Source organism: Macrobrachium rosenbergii, chromosome 39 (genome assembly GCF_040412425.1).
Source record: "Macrobrachium rosenbergii isolate ZJJX-2024 chromosome 39, ASM4041242v1, whole genome shotgun sequence".
Classification (NCBI taxonomy): domain Eukaryota; kingdom Metazoa; phylum Arthropoda; class Malacostraca; order Decapoda; family Palaemonidae; genus Macrobrachium; species Macrobrachium rosenbergii.
This window is the reverse complement of record NC_089779.1, coordinates 20,681,745-20,703,084: the sequence shown is the minus strand read 5'-3', so window position 1 is coordinate 20,703,084 and position 21,340 is coordinate 20,681,745. Positions and strand designations below refer to the sequence as shown.

At 45.3% G+C, this 21,340-nt stretch overlaps 1 protein-coding gene across 4 annotated transcripts in view; it reads left to right on the top strand.

Annotated features, from left to right (window-relative positions):
* Positions 1-21,340, top strand: part of mon2 (Mon2 homolog, regulator of endosome-to-Golgi trafficking) — a 318,335-nt gene that overhangs the window by 45,590 nt on the left and 251,405 nt on the right. For 2 of the 4 annotated variants that reach the window (XM_067082772.1, XM_067082770.1), the window contains exons 5-6: positions 13,100-13,236; positions 13,482-13,599. In XM_067082772.1, the coding sequence (XP_066938873.1) occupies positions 13,100-13,236; positions 13,482-13,599 (255 nt within the window). The remainder of the gene's footprint in view (positions 1-13,099; positions 13,237-13,481; positions 13,600-21,340) is intronic. The other 2 variants (XM_067082773.1, XM_067082771.1) reach the window with 1 other exon arrangement.

Below are 21,340 nucleotides of genomic sequence, written 5' to 3'. Positions count from 1 at the left end.
CGCAGGGAAAGAATGCCGCCCTTGCATTCCTCCTCCTCTTCTTCCCCCTACATCTTTCCAAAAATGAAAGAGTGATTAAAGATTCCATGGTTGTAGCTTTTATCAGTTTTGAAATATTTTCATATAAATCACGGTAAGTGCCAAAATTTCAACCTTCGGTCAACTTTGACTCGACTGAAATGGTTGAAAAATGCAATTGTAAGCTAAAAGTCTTACATTCTAGTAATATTCAACCATTTACCTTCATTTTGCAACAAACTGGAAGTCTCTAGCACAATATTTCGATTTATGATGAATTTTTGACAAAAACTTTTTCCTTACGTCCGTGTGCGCTAACTCGGCCAAACATCTCAGAAATTCTTTAGTCACTTTGTCGTAATTTTTGCACCATTCTCTATTGGCCATTACATAAAGTTTTATATATCAAAATGTGTGAAATTTCATGTAAAATACAACAAAAAATAACTCATGGTTATAGCTTTTATCAGTTTTGAAATATTTTCATATAAATCACGATAAATAGAAAAAATTCGACCTTCGGTCAACTTTAACTCGACAGAAATGGTCGAAAACTGCAATTGTAAGCTAAAACTGTTACATTCTAGTAATATTCAATCATTTACCTTCATTTTGCAACAAACGAGAAGTCTCTAGCACAATATTTCGATTTATGGTGAATTTTTAAAAAAACTTTTTCCTTACATCCGCACGTGCTAACTCTGCTGAAAATCTCAGAAATTCTTTAGTCACTTTGTCGTAATTTTTGCACCGTTTTCTATTGGCCATTACATAAATTTTTATGTATCAAAATGTGTGCAATTTCATGTAAAATACAAAAAAAAATAACTCATGGTTGTAGCTTTCATCAGTTTTGAAATATTTTCATATAAATCATGATAAGTGCCAAAAGTTCAACCTTCGGTCAACTTTGACTCGACTGAAATGGTCGAAAAATGCAATTGTAAGCTAAAAATCTTACAGTCTAGTAATATTCAATCATTTACTTTCATTTTGCAATAAACGAGAAGTCTCTAGCACAATATTTCGATTTATGGTGAATTTTTTAAAAATTTTTCCTTACGTCCATGCACGCTAACTCTGCTGAAAATCTCAGAAATTCTTTAGTCACTTTGTCGTAATTTTTGCACCATTTTCTATTAGCCGTTACATAAAGTTTCATATGAAAATGTGCGCAATTTCATGTAGAATACAACAAAAAATAACTCATGGTTGTAGCTTTTATCAGTTTTGAAATATGGTTGTAGCTTTTATCAGTTTTGAAATATTTTCATATAAATCACGATAGGTGTCAAAATTTCAACCTTTGGTCAACTTTGACTCGACCGAAATGGTCGAAAAATGCAATTGTAAGCTAAAACTTACATTCTAATAATATTCAATCATTTACCTTCATTTTGCAACAAACGAGAAGTCTCTTGCACAATATTTCGATTTATGGTGAATTTTTGAAGAAACTTTTTCCTTACGTCCACGCGCGCTAACTGCTGAAAATCTCAGGAATTCTTTAGTCACTTTGTTGTAATTTTTGCACCATTTTCTATTAGCCGTTACATAACATTTTATATATGAAAATGTGTGCAATTTCATGTAGGATACAACAAAAAATAACTCATGGTTGTAGCTTTTATCAGTTTTGAAATATTTTCATATAAATCACGATAAGTGCCAAAATTTCAACCTTCAGTCAACTTTGACTTGACTGAAATGGTAAAAAAATGCAATTGTAAGCTAAAACTCTTACATTCTAGTAATTTTCAATCATTTACCTTCATTTTGCAACAAACTGGAAACCTCTAGCACAATATTTTGATTTATGGTGAATTTTTGACAAAAGCTTTTTCCTTACATCCGCGCCCACTAACTCGGCCGAACATCTCGGAAATTCTTTAGTCCCTTTGTCGTAATTTTTGCACCGTTCTCTATTGGCTGTTACATAAAGTGTTATATATCAAAATGTGCACAATTTCATGTGCAATACAACAAAAAATAACTCATGGTTGTAGCTTGTATCAGTTTTGAAATATTTTCATATAAATCACGATAAATAGAAAAAATTTGACCTTTGGTCAACTTTAACTCAACCAAAATGGTTGAAAACTGCAATTGTAAGCTAAAACTCTTACATTCTAGCAGTATTCAATCATTTACCTTCATTTTGCAACAAACAAGAAGTCTCTAGCATAATATTGCGATTTATGGTGAATTTAAAAAAAAAATTTTTTTTACATCCGCACGTTATGAATTCATGCATCATTTTGTGATAATATTTTCTCTGTGTTGCTTTGGTCGTTTTACAATTTGTTATATACCAAAATCATTGCAATTTAGTGTACAATACAACAAAAAAAAAAAACTCATTAGCTTTAACCGTTTTGCTCACAGCACGATTTGTATACACTTTTATATCAAATTTTTTTTCGTGCTGTCATATATTCCAATATTTATATGTGATAATATTTTTTTTCATTTCTGATGGTTGCATAGTAAACTTCAGGCAATGACAAAAAAGGGAGCCAAAAATGAACTGTTAATCTTAAAAACTAAGCGTGCTGTAATTTTTTGAAAAAAACTTTCTGCTTCGGCGCTAACTCTCAAACCCCACCGGCATACGGGAGACACTTTTGTAAATAGACACTCGGCGTTTAAGGGTTAATGACGCTGGTGATTTGCCGATGAGAGTCAGCACGCCCGAACGCTGGTTACAGCGCCATTTTTAGTCCGTTAGGGACTTGGGGTAGTTCATGGAGCCAAAACTAAGTCGCCATATGAATCCGCTAATGGCTCCGGGAACCACTCAAGGGTCACCACTTTAAGGTGCTAAATAATGAGCAGGAGAAAAGTTACTGCTGATTTATTCAGGACACAGGCAGTTTATGTAGCGGCGGACTGACGTCACGCCGAGGAATACAATAAGAATCAGGGTGACCTGAGGTCAATTACTCTTGACAATAATTACAATGAATAAACACAATCTGAGTTACAAAAATGGACAGTGATCTAGCTAACAACATTCTGATACATGTGCAAAAGAAACATGCAATATAAGTTAGTAACAGGTATAAATTTACATAGGTCAGTTTGGTTGATTCAGTATGGCTGCTCCTTCTTGACCCGCTACTATGGGAGCGGTATAGAAAACGGGTTGCCACCATAGAAGACCTGCTTAGCGGGGACTTTACAAAAATAGCAAAGGGAATCATGAATTTTTTTGCACAAAACAAACGTCCCCAAACGGCCATAGTCATCTATTAGGAAAAAATTTATAAATTAATTTCACAAGACATTTTATTTGTATTTCGACTTAAAAAACACTTTGTTTAATGAAAAATAACCTTGCCCCATATAAATAAAGTATCTAGAGATTCATTTCAGCTAACTAGAAGCAAGAAAAGCGCTCTGAACTGAATTAAATATGACGAAATAAACACCACATAAACGCTATCCAAACCAAAACATTGATTGCAACGCTATGACCACAATTTATAATACAAAAGCAATATAAGAATATATACAATATTATTGGATACAGTAAATTAAGGCATAACATTTTAAAAGATGCATAGTCGTTATGTTTACGTTTGTATAATACGATATGTGAATATAGAGTACACTATAATGTAGGCTATGCTACCGCATATGTATACAATGTACCATAGTGTAGGCTAAGCTAAGTCTTGTTATTCAATTTCTCTTTGCACTGAATTATCATAAGTCACTTTGCATGAACCTCCAGAATTAGCTGATATTGATAATTACTATACCGTGTATGTATAGAGTATATTTTATAGTGTAGGCTAGGCTACCATATATGTATACATGTTACCGAATACTCTAGTGTAGGCTAGGTTATGTTCGAGATACGTTTTGGTATTTCTTACATTTTTTCCAACAAACAATCTTTTTTTTTTTTTTTTTTTTTTTTAACCTAACCCCATCGTAAGTAAGATAATATCTGTATAAACACTATTAGTTTGTTTTGTGTGTGTTTGAACTATCAAAATAGCAGTTCTAAGTGTTTTTAGAAGGGTTCCAAGTATTCGTTGGTTTTAGCTATTCGTGGGGGGGCGGTGGGGGTGGTACGCATCCCCGCGAATATAGGGGGTTTACTGTACTGTATATCTTTCTATCAACCACTCTCCCTTTCTATTTATCCATCCATCTCTCACATTCTATGAGTATCCTTTAGCATAAAGAGAGAGAGAGAGAGAAAGACTCTGTGCTCTGGTGCTAACTGCCTTCACTGTCAATATGTCAAGATGATTGACAGTTAAGCGTTCATCTCCCCCTTAAATCAGAGACAGAAAAAGATCGGATAAAACACTGTGTTTACATTATTTTAATATTAATATTTTAAAATTAAATGTTGTTCCGACACAATATACAAACCCTCGGTCCTTTACATTAGGGTTACTTTCAGGCGTAGGCTGGAAAATGGCCGTTGAACTTCAAACAAGGTGGTTAGGCAGTTAACTACTGTCCGGGAGGCGGGAGTACCGCCTGCCCGGATGTAAACATCCCAATTTGCTTTCGGCTGTCGTAGCGTTCGGACGTTGTTCTTCGTCACTCTCTGCCTGACAGCTATACTTCTTCTCTTTTGGTGGGAAATTCTTTCTTGTTTTACATTATCATGGAGAAATCAGCTAAACCCTCCTATCCCCAGCGTGTGTGTCCCGGGGTAGGGGGTAAGAAATGTAATTCATTTAGATCTTGAGTCGACGTGGACCCACACGCCCTCTGTACATCTTGCAGGGGACGTGTGTGTTCACGCGACGATCCTTGAAGTGAGTGTTGTTCATGGTCCTCCGAGCAATGGGGCAAGTTCGAAGGGAGGAGACGTTACCGTCGTAAGCCTACCAAGGAGTCGTCTGAGGGAAATACGCCCCGACGACTCCATTGGTGGCTAACGTGTCGGGCTCGTTTCTCCCTCCTGGGGAACTTCCCCTGCTTGCTCCCTCTCCCTCGGGTGAGGACTCCCCCTCCCCTCCCTCTTACGTTTCATCGTTTGTGGAAGGGCGCGGGGGAGAGTTGGACCGCGACATCCTCTCTGAAGTCTCTTCCCATTCCAGAGGGGAGTTTTTTCCTCCGGAGCGAGTAGAGGCTTCGTGTACTGACCCGACTTTTGCTTCAGGTTCCAGACTGGATAGCCAGACACAGATTCCAAGCTCATCCTGGCTACACCTGGGCCTACCTGGCTCGCCACTGGAGGGATTGGCTCCCCTGCCCCCCGCTCCAGTCATGACCCACTCGGCAACGACAGTCACCACTACATCCGTCACCTATTCGAGGTTTGCCAAGATGTCACTGTCAGTTGCATCGCATCTGGACACCCAAGTGTCGGCGTCACCTGCGGTGCAGCACGCTGTTCCGCTGCCTCCCGGCTTCCTGGCTCCATTCACGCGTGCTGGCCCCGCCTACATGGTGATGTCATCTTATCCTTATGTGACTGTCGCTGCCCCAATTGCTGACCCTGGCCTGTCTTCGAATGCTGTTCCTCGTCTGATCTTCCAGCCCGGCCCTTCGTCTGCTTCCGTCCCCATTCCATCGACCCTGGCACGGCCCGACTTGAATCTTCACGCGGGAGGGGCGGCGCCTGCATTCCCGGCCCCGCCCACTTTTGTTCCTGGCCGACGCACAGCTCTCTCTACCCAGGCAAATGCTGGCCCGAGCTCCGCGGTCTTTGCCCGGGATGTGCCTTCTGCTGCAGCCCCTCCTGCTGTTCCTGAGTCTGCGGCCTCGCTCTCCTGGCTCGGGGACTTGACTGCGTTCCTGAAGCAGATGGTGAAGAAGAAGAAGAAGAGGTCTAGGAAGGTGTCGTCGTCTTCATCTTCATCTTCGTCATCATCGTCGTCTTCGTCTGCTGCTTCTTCCGCTTCTCCTTCCAAGGCTTCGCAGCCGAGGAAGAAGAAGTCTGCCTCTCCCCCCCCTAAGAAATCTCGCACCGAGACTTCTAAGGGTCTGCCTCCTTCCACAGGGAAGGCAGTGGGATCTCGTCGGCTCTTCCCGATCCTCGGATCAGGAACCGCTGCCCGGCCTCCGGGCCAGGGGCACCGGGAGCCAAGGGGCGTGCAGACCAAGGTCGGCACTCCCCGCTGCGCCTAAGAAACTTCCTGCATCTAAGGCCAGCGAGTCCGTGTCGGACACTCGTTCACGAAGTTGCTCGATACCGGGTCCCCAAGGAGACCCAGGTACCCCAGTCTGATACGGGAGAAACTTTTCGCCGTACAGACCAGGGCGTGGGGCAAGAGAAAGAGCCGGGGCATGCAGGTGCTTCGTCTCTTCCTGCTGGTGCCAAGTCAGGTTCCCGGGACAGTGCTTCAGCCCCGCGGGGCCGAACGCAAGGAGAAGTAGGGAAGAAGTCCCCTACTCAGTCTTCCCGAGAGGCTCCGGCCTCGAAGAAGACTGGGGCACGTCCAGAGGACAGCGCAAGCTCGCGCCAGTCAGCCACGCGTTCGACTCCTCCCAGTCCCCGGCCACATCCGCGCGGCCAGGCTGGCTCGGGGGAGGCGAGTGCGCAGCTCGGCTCTCGCGAGCCGCTCCGCTCTCCTCGTGAGATCGCTTCACCTTGGCTGAAGCAGTCTCCTCGACCCGGGGGCTCGTCATCACCGCGGGTTGGTGACCGCTCTCGGCCCACTGCCTCTGCTGGTTCTGCCAGTAAAGCCAGTGGGAGCGCCCGATCTTCCTCGCCTGTCCCCTCCGCCCCTTCGGTTTCTTCCAGGGGGCGCGAGTCGGAGAGGAGGAGCTCTGGGGAGTGTTCCCCTCAGAGTTCTACTGCGTGGGGGTATGCACCTGGCTCGGTTCTTGGCTCGACCAGGTCCTACGCCCGCGTAGTTCAGAAAGATCCACGGGGGTCTGCCGAGGTTCTCCCTCCTGCAGGGAGAGTAGTTCGGGAGGACTGCACTCTGGAAGGACTCGAGGGTCCTCTGCCCCAGGATGCGGACACCCCTGAAATGCAGAGGACTTTTGCGGAGGTTATCGCTCTGATTCGTCAGCACAATGACCTCGGGGAAGGGACCATGGCCTCTTCTGTGTATCTTCCGTCGCACCTCGAATCCTTCTGGGGACCCAAGAAGGAACCCAAGGCTTCGGTGGGGCTGCCATGGTCTGCGCTTGCCGAGGGGGTACTCGACCAAGTGAACAGTCTTGTGTCTGGGCAAGACAGTTCGCTTCGTTCAAGCCGCTCGGACAAGCTTCTTCCTCCTCCTCTGCCTCGTCAGAAGCGTTTCTGCGCTCCAGTGGAAGGGCCGTTGCTGACCAAACAGGTTGACCCGGACCTGACTCGTTTGGATCCGGGTCTGTCGTTGCAGCAATTGACTGCAGAGAGCATATCCCTCTCTCAGCAAGAAGCTGCAACCCTAGAAGCCACCGCCATGGCGACCTTCCAAGCAGTCTCCTGGCTCGATCTGTCGTCATTCACAGTATCAAAGGTAGCTGCTTCCTCAGGCGCTATTATACCTGGGGAGGACTCCGCCTTTGGGAGACTGTGCCAGTCTGGAGGTAGGGGTATTTCCTACCTCACCCACCAGACTGCAAACCTGTGGGCGAACCTTGTGCTAAAGCGGAGGGATGCTGTTCTCTCTCGCTTTGCCAGGTCTGTATGTCCCGAGTCAGCTATCGCCCTTCGGAATGGACCGTTGCTGGGTTCCTCCTCTCTCTTCCCTAGAGAGTTTTTGGACAAGCGCCGTGCTGATGACAGTGACTGGCTTGTTCACCAGGCAGTGGCCAAGACCTCCGGGTCTTCGCACCCCACTGCGGCCAGGTCTTCGAGCCAGGCTGGCACTTCCTCGGCCCCGAAGAAGTCCCAGTCTTCGAAGGGGTCCCGAGGAAACACCCAGCCTTCTTCTGCCCCGAGAAGGGGGGTCCCTCCCTCCCTTTTCAGCCCACTTTCCAAGCTGGTAAAGGGCAAGGGTAAGAAGAAGAAGGGGAAAAGTAGGGGCGGCGTTCCCCCACAAAAGCTGCCGAAGGTGGGGGGTTGCCTGTCGAGCCATTGGGCAACTTGGCAGCGACACGGAGCCGAGACCTGGATAGTGGATGTCCTTGGGAGGGATATCTACTACCCTTCGAGTCTCGGCCTCCCCTCACCTACTCTCCGGTCCATCTCCAAACATATCTTCCAAGTTCGTCGAAGGACATCGCACTACAGCAAGAATTGCAAGCCATGCTGAGCAAGGGTGCTGTAGATGTCGTGTCGGACCAGTCTCCAGGCTTTTACAGCCGTGTCTTTCTCGTAGAGAAAGGCTCAGGGGGATGGAGACCGGTCATAGACCTCTCTCCCTTGAACCGTTTCGTTCGCCAGACTCGGTTCATGATGGAAACCGCAAACTGTGCTGGCCTTCATCGAGGAGAACAGCTTCATGCTTATGGTGGACTTGAAGGATGCGTATTTCCAGATACCCATCCATCCGTCCTCTCACAAGTACCTCCGCTTTGTCCTCGGGGGAGTCGGGCTTCCAATTCAAGGCACTTTGCTTCGGGCTCTCGACCGCTCCCCAGGTGTTCACGAGAGTATTCTCTCTCGTGTCAGCTTGGGCCCACTCGCACGGGATACGTCTTCTGAGGTATCTCGACGACTGGCTAGTCCTGGCGAGCTCTTGCTCGCAGTTGCTACAGGACAGGGATCGTCTCCTTGAGTTTTGCCGGGATCTAGGGATCATGGTAAATCTAGAGAAGTCAGATCTCACCCCCAAGCAGAGGACAAAGAACCTGGGCATGCTGATAGATACGGTGGCAGTGAAAGTCTTTCCCTCGGACTCTCGTATCAGCAAGTTCAGGCAGGCAGCACAGCTGTTCCTGTCACGGCAGGAGCAACCAGCTCGGCAATGGCAAGTCGTCATCGGTCACCTGTCGTCTTTGGAAAAACAAGTATCTCACGGGCGTCTTCACCTGCGGTCTCTCCAGTGGAGACTAAAGGAGTATTGGTCCTTGGAGAAACTAGTACCTCACGGGCGTCTTCACCTGCGGTCTCTCCAGTGGAGACTAAAGGAGTATTGGTCCCAAGACTCCCAGTCCTTCCTCATTCCTCTTTCCAAGGAGGTGAGAAAGGACATTCACTGGTGGTTAGACGACAGGAACCTCTTGATAGGAGTATCCTTGCATGCTCCCCCTCCGGACATGCTTCTGTTCTCGGACGCATCGACCGAGGGATGGGGCGCACACCTGGAGGAGTTGCTGACTTCGGGAGTGTGGCACCGAGACGACGAGCACCTTCAGTCAACATCCTAGAACTCAAGGCGGCCTTCCTGGCCCTCCAAGAGTTCCGGGATCGAGTGATGGGACACCCTGTGGTACTGATGAGCAACAATACCACGGTAGTGGCATACGTCAACAAGCAGGGGGGCCTGGTGTCCCACCAGCTTCACCAGTTGACAATGCAGGTGCACAAGTGGGCCGTGGCTCACTTGGTAGAGCTGTCAGTCAGGTACATTCCAGGCAAGAGGAATGTTGTGGCAGACAAGCTCAGCCGCCATAGCCAGGTGGTAGGGACCGAATGGTTCCTCCATCAGGAAGTAGCGGAAAGGCTGTTCGACCTGTGGGGGCATCCAGCCATCGATCTGTTCGCCACCTGGCACAACAGAAAGCTCCAGTTCTTCTGTTCTGTTGTGCTGGACCCATGGGCCGCTGCCTTTCCCCCATTCTGTCTGATTCGCCGAGTGATCAGCCGAGTGATGATCACCCCGAATCTCAGAATGACTCTGGTGGCACCCAAATGGCCCCAGGCCGTTTGGTACTCGGACCTGCTAGCTCTCCTCTCTGAGGCACCGAGAGAGATCCCCCCTTGGCCCAACCTTCTGCATCAACCTCATGCAGAGCGGTTCCACCTGGCAGTGCATTCCCTGTGCCTTCACGGCTGGAGGTTATCCACCATCTCTTGCAAGCGAGAGGCTTTTCGCGCCACGCAGCAACAGAGATGGCAGGATACCTCAGAAGATCCTCCGCAGTGGTATACCAGGGAAAGTGGTCCATCTTCTGTGGTTGGTGTCGTCGAAGGGGTATCTCTTCGGTCGGAGCTACTGTTCAGCAGGTCGCGGACTTCCTCGTCTTCCTTCGCCGAGAGAAGCTTCTCTCCGTTTCAGCTGCAAAAGGCTACCGCACCGCACTTGGCCTAGTCTTAGAGCTGAAAGGAGTAGACATCTCCTCCTCCTTCGAGATTTCTCTACTCATGAGAAGCTTCGAACGGTCTTGCCCACCCAGGGATCTCAGGCCCCTGCGTGGGATATGACTCTCGTCTTAAGGAGCCTGACTCGTGCAATGTACGAGCCTTTATGAGAGTCATCAGACAGGGATCTGACCCTCAAGACTGTCTTCTTGCTTGCCCTGGCATCGGCAAAGAGAGTTGGCGAGCTTCATGGACTTTCCTTCGATGTTAAACACTCGAGGGGATGGGGATCAGTTACACTCGATTTCATCCCGGATTTCGTAGCAAAGACTCAAAACCCTTCGGTCCCTGACGCATGGTTCGAGTCCTTCACGATCCCCTCCCTAGAGGACTTTGTAGGTAATGAACCAGACGAGATGCTACTATGTCCTGTTAGAGTGCTGCGGCGATATCTGAAGAGGACTCGGCACCTCCGGCCTGAGTGTCGACAACTCTTCGTTAGCACTGGCCCGACCAAGAAAGAAGTGTCCAAGAACACCATCTCTTTCTGGCGAGCTTCATGGACTTTCCTTCGATGTTAAACACTCAAGGGGATGGGGATCAGTTACACTCGATTTCATCCCGGATTTCGTAGCGAAGACTCAAAACCCTTCGGTCCCTGACGCATGGTTCGAGTCCTTCACGATCCCCTCCCTAGAGGACTTTGTAGGTAATGAACCAGACGAGATGCTACTATGTCCTGTTAGAGTGCTGCGGCGATATCTGAAGAGGACTCGGCACCTCCGGCCTGAGTGTCGACAACTCTTCGTTAGCACTGGCCCGACCAAGAAAGAAGTGTCCAAGAACACCATCTCTTTCTGGCTTCGTGAGATGATAAGGAAAGTGTACTCTGCTGCAGGAAAAGACGACACCGGTATGCTTCGTCCGAGAGCTCACGAGGTCCGCAGCATTGGTCCATCCCTCGCATTCCGGAAGAATATGTCGGTATCACAAGTGCTGAAGGCGGGTGTGGGTCCCAACAGACTACCTTCACCTCCTACCTCCGGGATGTTGCACACAAGTCCTTGGACACTTTTTCCTTGGGTCCTGTGGTGGCTGCTTAACAAGTTGTGTAGCTTATCCAGCTCCTCTAACAGGACAGGTTGCATCTCGCCTATGTTGTACGGTTGTGATTGGGAGATTGAATGTTGAGTGACTGGCCTCTCTTCTTTCTCCCCATCCTGGCTCTTCCCAAGGGCAGGGAGCAGACGTGCCGTTACAAGCTGGACCGGGCGATCGAGGCAGGTAAGCACATAACGGGAGCTCCCGTTATATTTCCGTTCAGGTTAATAGAAGCAACCCCACTCCTTCCTCTTGCAAGGGGAGGAAGGAGACCATGACTATGAGACAAACCCAATGCTTGTATTTGCCTTATTGTCATCCGACGTCAAATTCTTCCTAGCCTACTTTGCATGAACTGACGTTTCCTCTTTCATGCAAAGGGACCCAGAAGTCTGACAACTGATCCTGCGTTTCTTCCAACCCGATCTTTTGTCAGAGGCAGTTTTTTCCCTTCCTCACTCTCACGACCAGGAAGGGAAGACAAGGTAGTGAACTCCAGTCAGTTCAGAGAGACTTTATCAGATTCCTCCCTCCAATCAGTGAGTCTCCTAATGTAAAGGACCGAGGGTTTGTATATTGTGTCGGAACAAATAACAATTTTTAAAAGTAAATTGTATTTTTCCTAACTATACAAACCCGAGGTCCTTTACACTTTATGCCCACCTCATGCCACCCCTTACTCTGTACCTGGGCCGAAAGGTAAATTGGAATGTTTACATCCGGGCAGGCGGTACTCCCGCCTCCCGGACAGTAGTTAACTGCCTAACCACCTTGTTTGAAGTTTAACGGCCGTTTTCCAGCCTACACCTGAAAGTAACCCTAATGTAAAGGACCTCGGCTTTGTATAGTTAGGAAAAATACAATTTACTTTTAAAAATTGTTATATTTATAATACAGAACAAATAAACATATATGTTACATATGCATTAAAATTCTCTTGAGAGAGAACAAAAATACAACTAATACACTATTGACAGTACATACACCAAGTATCGAGCTACAAGCTGTGATTGGCTAGTTCCAACCCCTTCAGCCAATAGTGTGTTGTCATGGAGGGAGAGAGAGAGAGAGAGGTTGAATAATAGATCAGTATTGAGGGATTTTACTTTAATATTTAATTGATATTTTGCTATGTTTACATTAGTATTAATATTTGAAAATTAGTAAATCCATATTTTTTCATGAAAATACAGTAGTTAGTGAACATTTCTCAATGAAAAACTCCACAAATTACGGAATTTCCCACGAATAATTTTGGGATAAGTTCCAGAGAAAAATCTTCAATTCGGTGAAGCCTCGAATTCTGAACCTTGAATACGCAGGGGTCGAATGCATTTAAAGTTTTTCTTCAATTGAAATAACGTATTCCATATACTGTGATTTATTATGGCTCAGGCAGTAAAAATCTCTGCAAGCTGCTGAGTGTACTTTATTACCTTTGACTAAGAAAAGGGCTATGTTTTAGCTGCCAACCACTTGCTGTTGTCCTAACTATGTTAAAGTGGAAAAAAGCTGTTAATATGTGTCTGTTTTGGTATTGGGACGATAAGAATCATATTCCTCTGAAGCAGGGCAACTTCAGAAATATACATTCTATTTTGATGCCTTTGATTATGAGATGAGAAGACGAGAGGAATTGTCAGTTAGAACTGTAGTAGATAAAGGAGGAAGATAGAGACCAGTAGAAAGGTTCAGACAGTAATGTTGAGTGAACATAAATGAAGACTTCGACCAAGTGGTAATTCAGGTTTAAAGTACTCATGACAGTTCAGTGTTCAGTACTGTCCACTGTGTGCAGCACTAAGCACTGTAGGAGTAGTGTATTAACAGTTCACCATTTTCCATTAGCCACTAATGGCATGATTCCATCTCACTCACTTTCAGGCCCTTGTGTTGTGTTTTCGTCTGCATTTCACAAAAGATGCTACTGTTGTTAACACTGCCAGTGCTACTGTTCGACAGCTTGTGAGTGTTGTGTTTGAGAGGGTTCTTGCAGAAGATTCGAAGCATGCAAAAGAAGAGTAAGTAGTGCAGTACATAAGTGCTGATAATTATAATTTATTGATGATTCATAATTATAAGATTGTTTGATAGACCCACTGATTCACCTACAAGTTTGCCTGAAAGGTTTGTTCTTGAATACAAGGTGAAACTGGAATAAGGTAAAGTTATATTGATTTGAATACTGTACTAATGAAAACCCTTGTGACTTAGAAAATATTTACATTATGCATTACCATGTAATGGTGAATTTTGATATTTTTAGCAGAACTGGAGAGGATGAGACTGACGAACAGATGAACTTGGAGGAACTAAAGGTTCTGAGTGCCAGCCCACCGAAAACTCTCCGACCAGCAGCGGCTGATGCTTATCTCATGTTCCAGGTAATAGAATTGGCAAATGTGTTGTGAGAAAGATCTGTAATTAAATTTTTGGAACTTTCCTTGGTTTGGAATGGTTTGGATTTATGATGTGTATTACGTTAATGTTTTAATGTGTACAATTTTAGGTGTGTTTGCAATTATTAGTATGAGTGATTAAGGTAAAATCCCACAAAATATGGTTATCATAAATTAGATTTATAAAGAAGGAAACTATACATAATACTTGGTATATAATGATCACTGCTCAAGTCATGATTTATCACAATGTCTTCTGCCCTCATCTGCTTCCTTCTATATGCTGTTCTGAAGCAGTGATTCAGACAGGCCTTCACACTCGTACTTCATTTATACATGTCAGAATCTCTTACAAACCTTTTACACAGCAAGACTTACTTGTTTTCCAATGCTTTCTTTGGGCAAAAACAAATTTCAATTCTTTGAAACTGCTCCTCTCACTTTGGAGCTTCTTACTGTGTTCAGCAAGTACAACTATGGAATAAGTATTTGTAGAAATGAAGGATACTACAGAAACAAGCACTTCACCAGTTGCAACTTGATTGCTATTGGATTATGCTGTAATTTTGGAGGTACCTGAAGGAAAGAAACTTACAATAGATTGAAATTTTTTTACTTCCAAATTATTGTTCACAGATTTAATTTTACTGATTATTGAAAAGATTTTTTTAGGAAGGAAAGAGAGGCCAGCTGATTAAGTTGGCTAAAGCTTGAATGTATTGTATATATTATTATTATTTATTTATATTTTTTTGTCTATCACAGTCATTCTATTCAACTGGGTGGTTTTTATAGTGTGGGGTTCCAGGTTGCATCTTTCCTCCTTAGGAGTCCATCACTTTTCTCACTATGTGCTCTGTTTCTAGTAGCACACTTCTCCATGAGTCCTGGAGCTACTTCGGCATTTAGTTTTCCAGATTCCTTTTCAGGGATCTTGGGATTGTGCTTAGTGTTCCTATGATTATGGGTACAATTTCCATTGGCATATCCCATATCCTTCTTATTTCTGTTTTCAGGTCTTGATACTTATCAATTATTTCTCTTCCTTTCCCATCTACTCCGGTGTCCCATGGTATTGCGACATCAATGAGTGATACTTTCTTCTTGATTTTGTCAATGAACGTCACATCTGGTCTATGGGCATGTATCACCCTATCTGTTCTGATACCATAATCCCAGAGGATCTTTGCCTGATCGTTTTCTATCACTCCCTCAGGTTGGTGTTCATATCACCTATTACTGCAAGCTAGCTGGTGTTTCTTGCACAGGCTCCAGTGCAAGGAAACAGAAGGAATGCTAACAGCGGCTCAAGATCAGGCCCTAAAAACCAGATATGTCCAAAGACAATAGATGGAAATAACATCTCACACGTATGCAAGTAGTGCAATATGAAAGACAAGACCATAAAACACATAGCAAGCAAATGTCAGAACCAGTACAAAAAGAGGCATGATTCAGTAGCAAAAGCCTGACATTCGCTTGCCATGTGTTTTATGGTCTTGTCTTTCACATTGCACTACCTGCATATGGGTGAGATATTATTTCCATCTATTGTTCTTTGGATATATCTGGTTCTTAGCACCTGATCTTGTGCCACTGTTAGCATTCCTTCTGTTTCCTTCTTGAGTTCCTCCCTTTATAGCCATTGCCATGCTTCATCGCTGGTCGTTCTTTAGTCCGTCTCAAACTGTCCGTGCATTGGTCTTTTGTGCCATTCCTCTGTTCTGTTTTTCATTCTCCTGTCTCTGTATATTTATGGGTCTTCGTCTACTTTTATCAGTCCTTCTTCCTATGCACTGATCTTCACTGGTTTTCAGATATTGCCCCAGTGCTCTGCTCTCGATGTTGACGCAGTCCTCTATACTTAGCAGCCCTCTCCCCCCTTCCTTTCGTGTTATGTATAGTCTGTCTGTATTTGCTCTTGGATGTAGTGGTTTGTGTACAGTATTGTCAATTGTTTCCTAGTTTTCTGGTCTATATTGCAGAGTTCAGCCTTTGTCCACTTCACTACTCCTGCTCTGTATTTGATTACCGGTACTGCCCATGTGTTTATGGCTTTCGTCATGTTTCTGGCGCTGAGTTTTGACTTGAGCATCGCCTTAAATCTCTGCATATATTCGTTCCTGATCGTATCCTTCATCTCTTGGTGTTTTATATCCTCTCCTTCTAGTATTCCCAGGTACATTATTTATATCCTGTCTCATCTATGTGCTTGATGCTATTCCCGTCTGGTAGCTTTATCCCTTCAGTCCTTGTCACTTTGCCTTATTGTATGTTGACCAAGGTGCATTTTTCTATTCCAAGCTCCATCCTGATGTCCCCATATACAATCCTTACATTCTGCATTAGGGTATCTGTTTCCTTGATGCTCTTACCATACAGCTTGCTGTCGTCCATGAACATCAGATGGTTAATTCTGATGCCTCCTCTCTTGATTTGGTACCCAGCATCTATCTTCTGCAATACTTTTGTCATGGGAATCATGGCTACTACGAAGGGTAGTGGGGACAGTGAGTCGCCTTGAAAGATCCCTCTCCTGATGTTAACCTAAGCTAGTCTTATCCCAGAGTTTGTAAGTACTGTATTCCAGTTGTGTATTGTATTTTTTAGGAAGCTGATGGTGTTTTCCTCTGCCCCATGTATTTTCAGGCATTCTGTTAGCCATGTGTGTGGTATATGTTGAAGGCTTTCTTGTAGTCAATCCATGCCATGCTTAGGTTGGTTCTTCTCTTACTATTCTCCGTTACCATTTTGTCTGTCAGGAGCTGGTCTTCTGTGCCCCTACACTTCCTTCTGCAACCTTTCTGTTGGTTGGGGATGATGTTTGTATCCTACAGGTACTTGTATAGCCTTTTACTTTATTATTATTATTATTATTATTATTATTATTATTATTATTATTGCTTCTATATATTAGGAAGGAGGCCTTCTCTGAAGGCAGTCACATTGAAAATTATAGCTGTTTCTGTGGCATTTAATTTGCATAGAGTCTTCTCTATTTGTCTTACAATCATCTATTCATTATCATGTATCTGGTATATCAAGTTTGCTAAGGACGTATAAAGATTTTTGTTGTCTTAGGTTTATTTCCTCTAATGTGTTGACACGTGCTCTGGTGGTCATCTATTAGAGTACAAAAGCGAGTTACGTAATTGAGACACGATGCACAGATATTTATATCAGGAGGGGTAGTTTACAATTGATGGGTTGGTTAGAAAGCTGAATTTTATATAAGTAATTTACCAAGTAATTACATTGCTATTAGTTTCACTCGCTCAGCAGCTAAATTTTGAAATTCACAGGTCACAATGTTTTGTTTGGCTAGTTGACTAACCCCGCCCACTTTCGGGGTAAAAGAGGAGCAACTAGCAAAAGGATTCACTTTGTTTCTGCTGGCTAATGGCTGTGCAACAGTTTTGAGTGTCTTTGAATCATTTTGGTGAAGTATCCTTTGATAGCCTTTCAGTATTATTAGATAGAGTTAGAAGAGTTAGTCTTTGTTTTCATTATTGTGACTTTTTGGTTAATTGGACTTATGCTTTATTTACTGATTGTGACTTTAGTTGACTTGTTTGAAAAATGTCAGCTCAAGTTCGACTAGCTTTAGGTATTGCAGCCAAGGTTGTAATACGCACTTGACCAAGGAATCTTACGATTCTTATACAATTTGCACAGAATGTAGGGGAAAGTTTGTTCAATAGATTTAAGGTGTGATGAATGTATTGATTGGGACAGTAAGAGATGGAAGACTTTAAGATCTCACTTAAATAAACTGGCTAGAGATAAGAAGGGGAAGGCGACAGCTAGATGGATTAGTATGTCTTTAGCTAGTCAGGAATCTTCTAATGATCATGATAAAGATAATGCTAACATTGATATTGATGTTCCTGTAATTTCTGTTGATCCCGTTCCCAGTTCTTCTGTGCAACCAGCTCCTTTACCCAGCTGTCTCGCTTCTGAACCCAACCCCATTGCCAGCCTCGAGTGTAAGATTGATAAAACTTTCAAGTTAATTTTAGAGCCTGTTACTCAGTTAGCCTCGTCTGTTAAGGTCCCTATGGACAGTAAGAGTGATTCGGAGCACCCAGTAGCACCTAGTGCCAGTGCAGTGTCGGTGGAGTGCCCGATGGTGCCTAGTGTAAGTGGTGTGTTGGTGGAGGAAGTGGCTGCCCGTCCCGCCAATTCTCCAAGGCAGAGGTCAATGTCACACTCCCCTAAACCTTGGAAGACTCAAACTGGGAGCCTAAGGGAGGTCAGTTGGGTCTGCCCATGGGTAGTTGCCCCTCGGTGGACCTGTTGTTGATTCCCAGGTTGCAGCCAAGCACCACTGGAAAGGTGTATCCTTGGATGTGCATCGTCTTTTGTCAAGCTCTGATGATTCTTCTCCCAGGCGCCAATGGCATTTTGTTGATGAATCACGCCCTTTGAATGGCGGGCTGCTGATGTTTTGCGTTCTCTGTCTTGCAGTCATTGGGACAGCCCGGAGCATTTTCCTTCTGTTCCTCCCTTGGTGGAGAGTCAGAGTGTGGCTTTCAAGCGCCCTGCTTCTTGTGAGTGCTCTTCTAAAGCGTCTTTTTCTAAGCATCCTCATGCGCCCGAGACTTCTCTGGCACCCGAGCGTCCTGCAATGTCCTAAGCTCCCATGAGTGCCAAACGCCTGAAATCGTCCTTCTGTGTCAGAGCGCCCAAGCTCCCGTCATTGCTTGACCACTCAGTGATTCACGGATGTCTAGCAGGGACAAAGCACCCGTTGGTATCGAGCTCCCTTTGGCGCCTGTGCTCCCATTGGCTCTTGAGCACCCTCTTTCCTCCAATCACCTTGCTTCTGCTGCTGGCACTTCAGCTCCGACTGCCGTTGGTGATTTTCATGCAGTTGATTGTGCAGCACCTTCTTCTGTGCTTCAGTCTCCCTCACTTCAGATTTTACCCGCTTCCAGCAAGCAAGCGCCCTCCCTTTAGACCCGATTCATAGCAAGCTCGACAGTATTTTGAGCCTGCTCAAGAAGGCTCTGTCGCCCCCCCAACCTACAGACTTGGCTTTGTCTCCTGTATCCTCAGACGAGGAAAAAGAGGCTCTTGCTCAGGACGCTCGTCCTTCAGCTTATGCGTCACTGCTACGGTATCTTCTCGCTACCTTCCCGAGTTTCTTTTCGCCTGCAGCTCCTTCTTTGCCCGCTTCTGCTTTTCTTATAGAGTCACAGAATTCTGATTCTTCAAGATTGCCCAAGTCAGTGTTTTCTTCTTCTGCTAAGAAAGCCTTCAGTGATATTGATGGATGGCTAGGGGAGAAAAGGGACCAGGGTAGAGCCATCTTCAGCTTCCCCCCTTCCAGATTGTCTAAGACGAGCCAGTTATCTTATGCCACTGGGGAAGCTCCTTCTCTGGGAGTTTCTGCCTCCTCCCAGGGTGACTTCTCTGGGCTGATCGATTCCTCTTGCAGATCTGCTTTTGCGTCAGCAAAGATTATGTTCAGTTTGTTGGCACTCTCCCACCTTCTCAAGAACTTATTTAAAGTGTTCGAAGCTTTGAGTTTTCTTGATTGGGCTGTGGGCTCTTTAGCCTGTAAGATTAAGGGCTGCCCTGTTGTTCCCGAAGACAGTACCTCCGACTGGCTGGGGGTTCTCTCGTGCATTGACAAAGGGATCAGGGATGTTTCCTGGGAGTTAGCTTCCCTTTACACTATGGGAGTCCTTAAAAAGAGGGAACTGTGGTGTTCCTACACCTCTAAGGGAGTGACTCCCTCACAGAAGTCGGCATCTCTGTTTTCCCCACTGGACCGTCATCACTTTTTCCCGTAGGCCACAGTTCTGGAGATTTTTTCAGATCTTCAGAAGAAGAGCACTCAAGACCTTGCCCAATCCTCTAGGCAGCTAAAGAGTCTCTCCTCTGCAGGTTTGTCCCTTTCGTGGCAGCAGACTGAGATCTTTCTCTAGGTCTCATTCTTCCGGCAGGTTTGTCTCAGGAGCCATTAAGAAATCCTCAACCCATTCTGTCTCTCGCAAGTAAGAATTTCATCCTCTGAACTTCTGTAGGAGCCAGGCTCCTTCTCTTCTGGGAGATGTGGAGAGAAAGAGGGGCGGAACCTTGCATTGTCAGTGTCCTGAGGGAAGGTTATACCATCCCCTTCTAAGAAAAGTTGCCTTTAGTCGGCACTCCAGTAACCTTGACAGCATACTCCAAAGGCTCAAAGAAGGCTTCGGCCCTCTCAGAAGTGTTGCCCCTCCTCAAGAAGGTGGCGATAGAACTGGTAGAGAATGTGATCTCCCCATGATTCTACCATCTGTTTGTGGTGCCCAGGGCATCAGGGGGCCGGAGGCCCATCCTGACGTCAGTACCTTGAATGTCTTCATGCAAAAGACAAAGTTCAGGATGGAGACAGGTTGAACTGTCCTGTCATCCATTTGCCAGGGAGACGGGATGACATCAATAGATATGCAGGACGCATACTTCCACATTCCAATACATCAGGAATCAAGGAAGTTTCTGAGGTTCATGTACGGGAACAAAGTGTTCCAGTTCTGTGCTCCGTGTTTCGGTTTATCAACGGCACCACAAGTGTTTACCAGAGTTCTCGCTCTCCTGGTGAAATAGCTCCATCTGATGAAAGTCAAGATTCTCCCTGTATTTGGATGATTGGCTCTTGCAGGCCCAATCAAGAGAAAATTGTTTGGAGGACCTTCAAAGGACCCTTTTCCTGGCCTAGGATCTGGGATTGATGATCAACTTTCAGAAGTCTCAGCAGAGTCCGTCACAACGGATTTCTTTATTTAGGGATGATAATAGACTCTCAGAGTTTTTGGGTTTCTCCAGCCCTAGGAGAGCTGTTAATCAGCTCAGTGGTCTGGTTAAACTAAGATATACTTTTTTTTTTCCCTCCCCGAAAGGAATATCCTTGCTTGAAGACAGTGAGCAGGTTTTTCCTTCTAGATCAATGCTCCGCCAGCGAATGGATGAGCTTCCTGGGGACTTTATCATCCATAGAACAGTTCATTCTTCTGGGCAGGCTTCATATGAGACTGCTTCAGTACTTTTTAAGAATCAGCTGGAACAGGAAGAAATACCCAGATAAGTTAGTGTTCCAGGTGACCCCCAAGACAAAAGAAGACCTGCTCTGGTGGAGCCTAGAAGAAAGATTGTTGCAAGGGAAATCCCTCTTTCTGATGAACCCCAACCTAGACTTCTATTCAGACGCATTGAATCTAGGTTGGGGAGCTCTGTTAGGGAACAAGGAAGTTTCAGGGACTTGGTCCCTGGAACAAAGAAAATGGCATATAAATGTCAGAGAACTGAAGGCAGTTCATCTGGGGTTGCAATTTTTCAAGGAGGAACTGTGCAACAAGGCGGTGGCAGTCCACTCCAACAGTACAACTGCCCTTTCATACATCAAAAACCAAAGGGGAACACACTTTCTCCCTTTACAAGATGGCAAGGGATCTTCTGCTTTGGGCAAAATAATTTCAGGTCAAGCTTCTAATGCACTTCATTCAAGGGAAGCTCAGTGTTCTGGCAGATGCATTAAGCTGCCAGAAACAAGTGTTACCTATGGAGTGGATGCTGGATCCTCAGGTTTGCTTGGATCTATAGAAGTTGTGGGGGACTCCGTTCATAGACTTGCTCACGACTTCCAGGAACCATCCCCCCCCCGTGTTGCTCGCTAGTCTCGGATCCTTTAGCATGGGCAACCGATGCCATGCTACAGGTCTGGTCGAACAAACACCTCTATGCT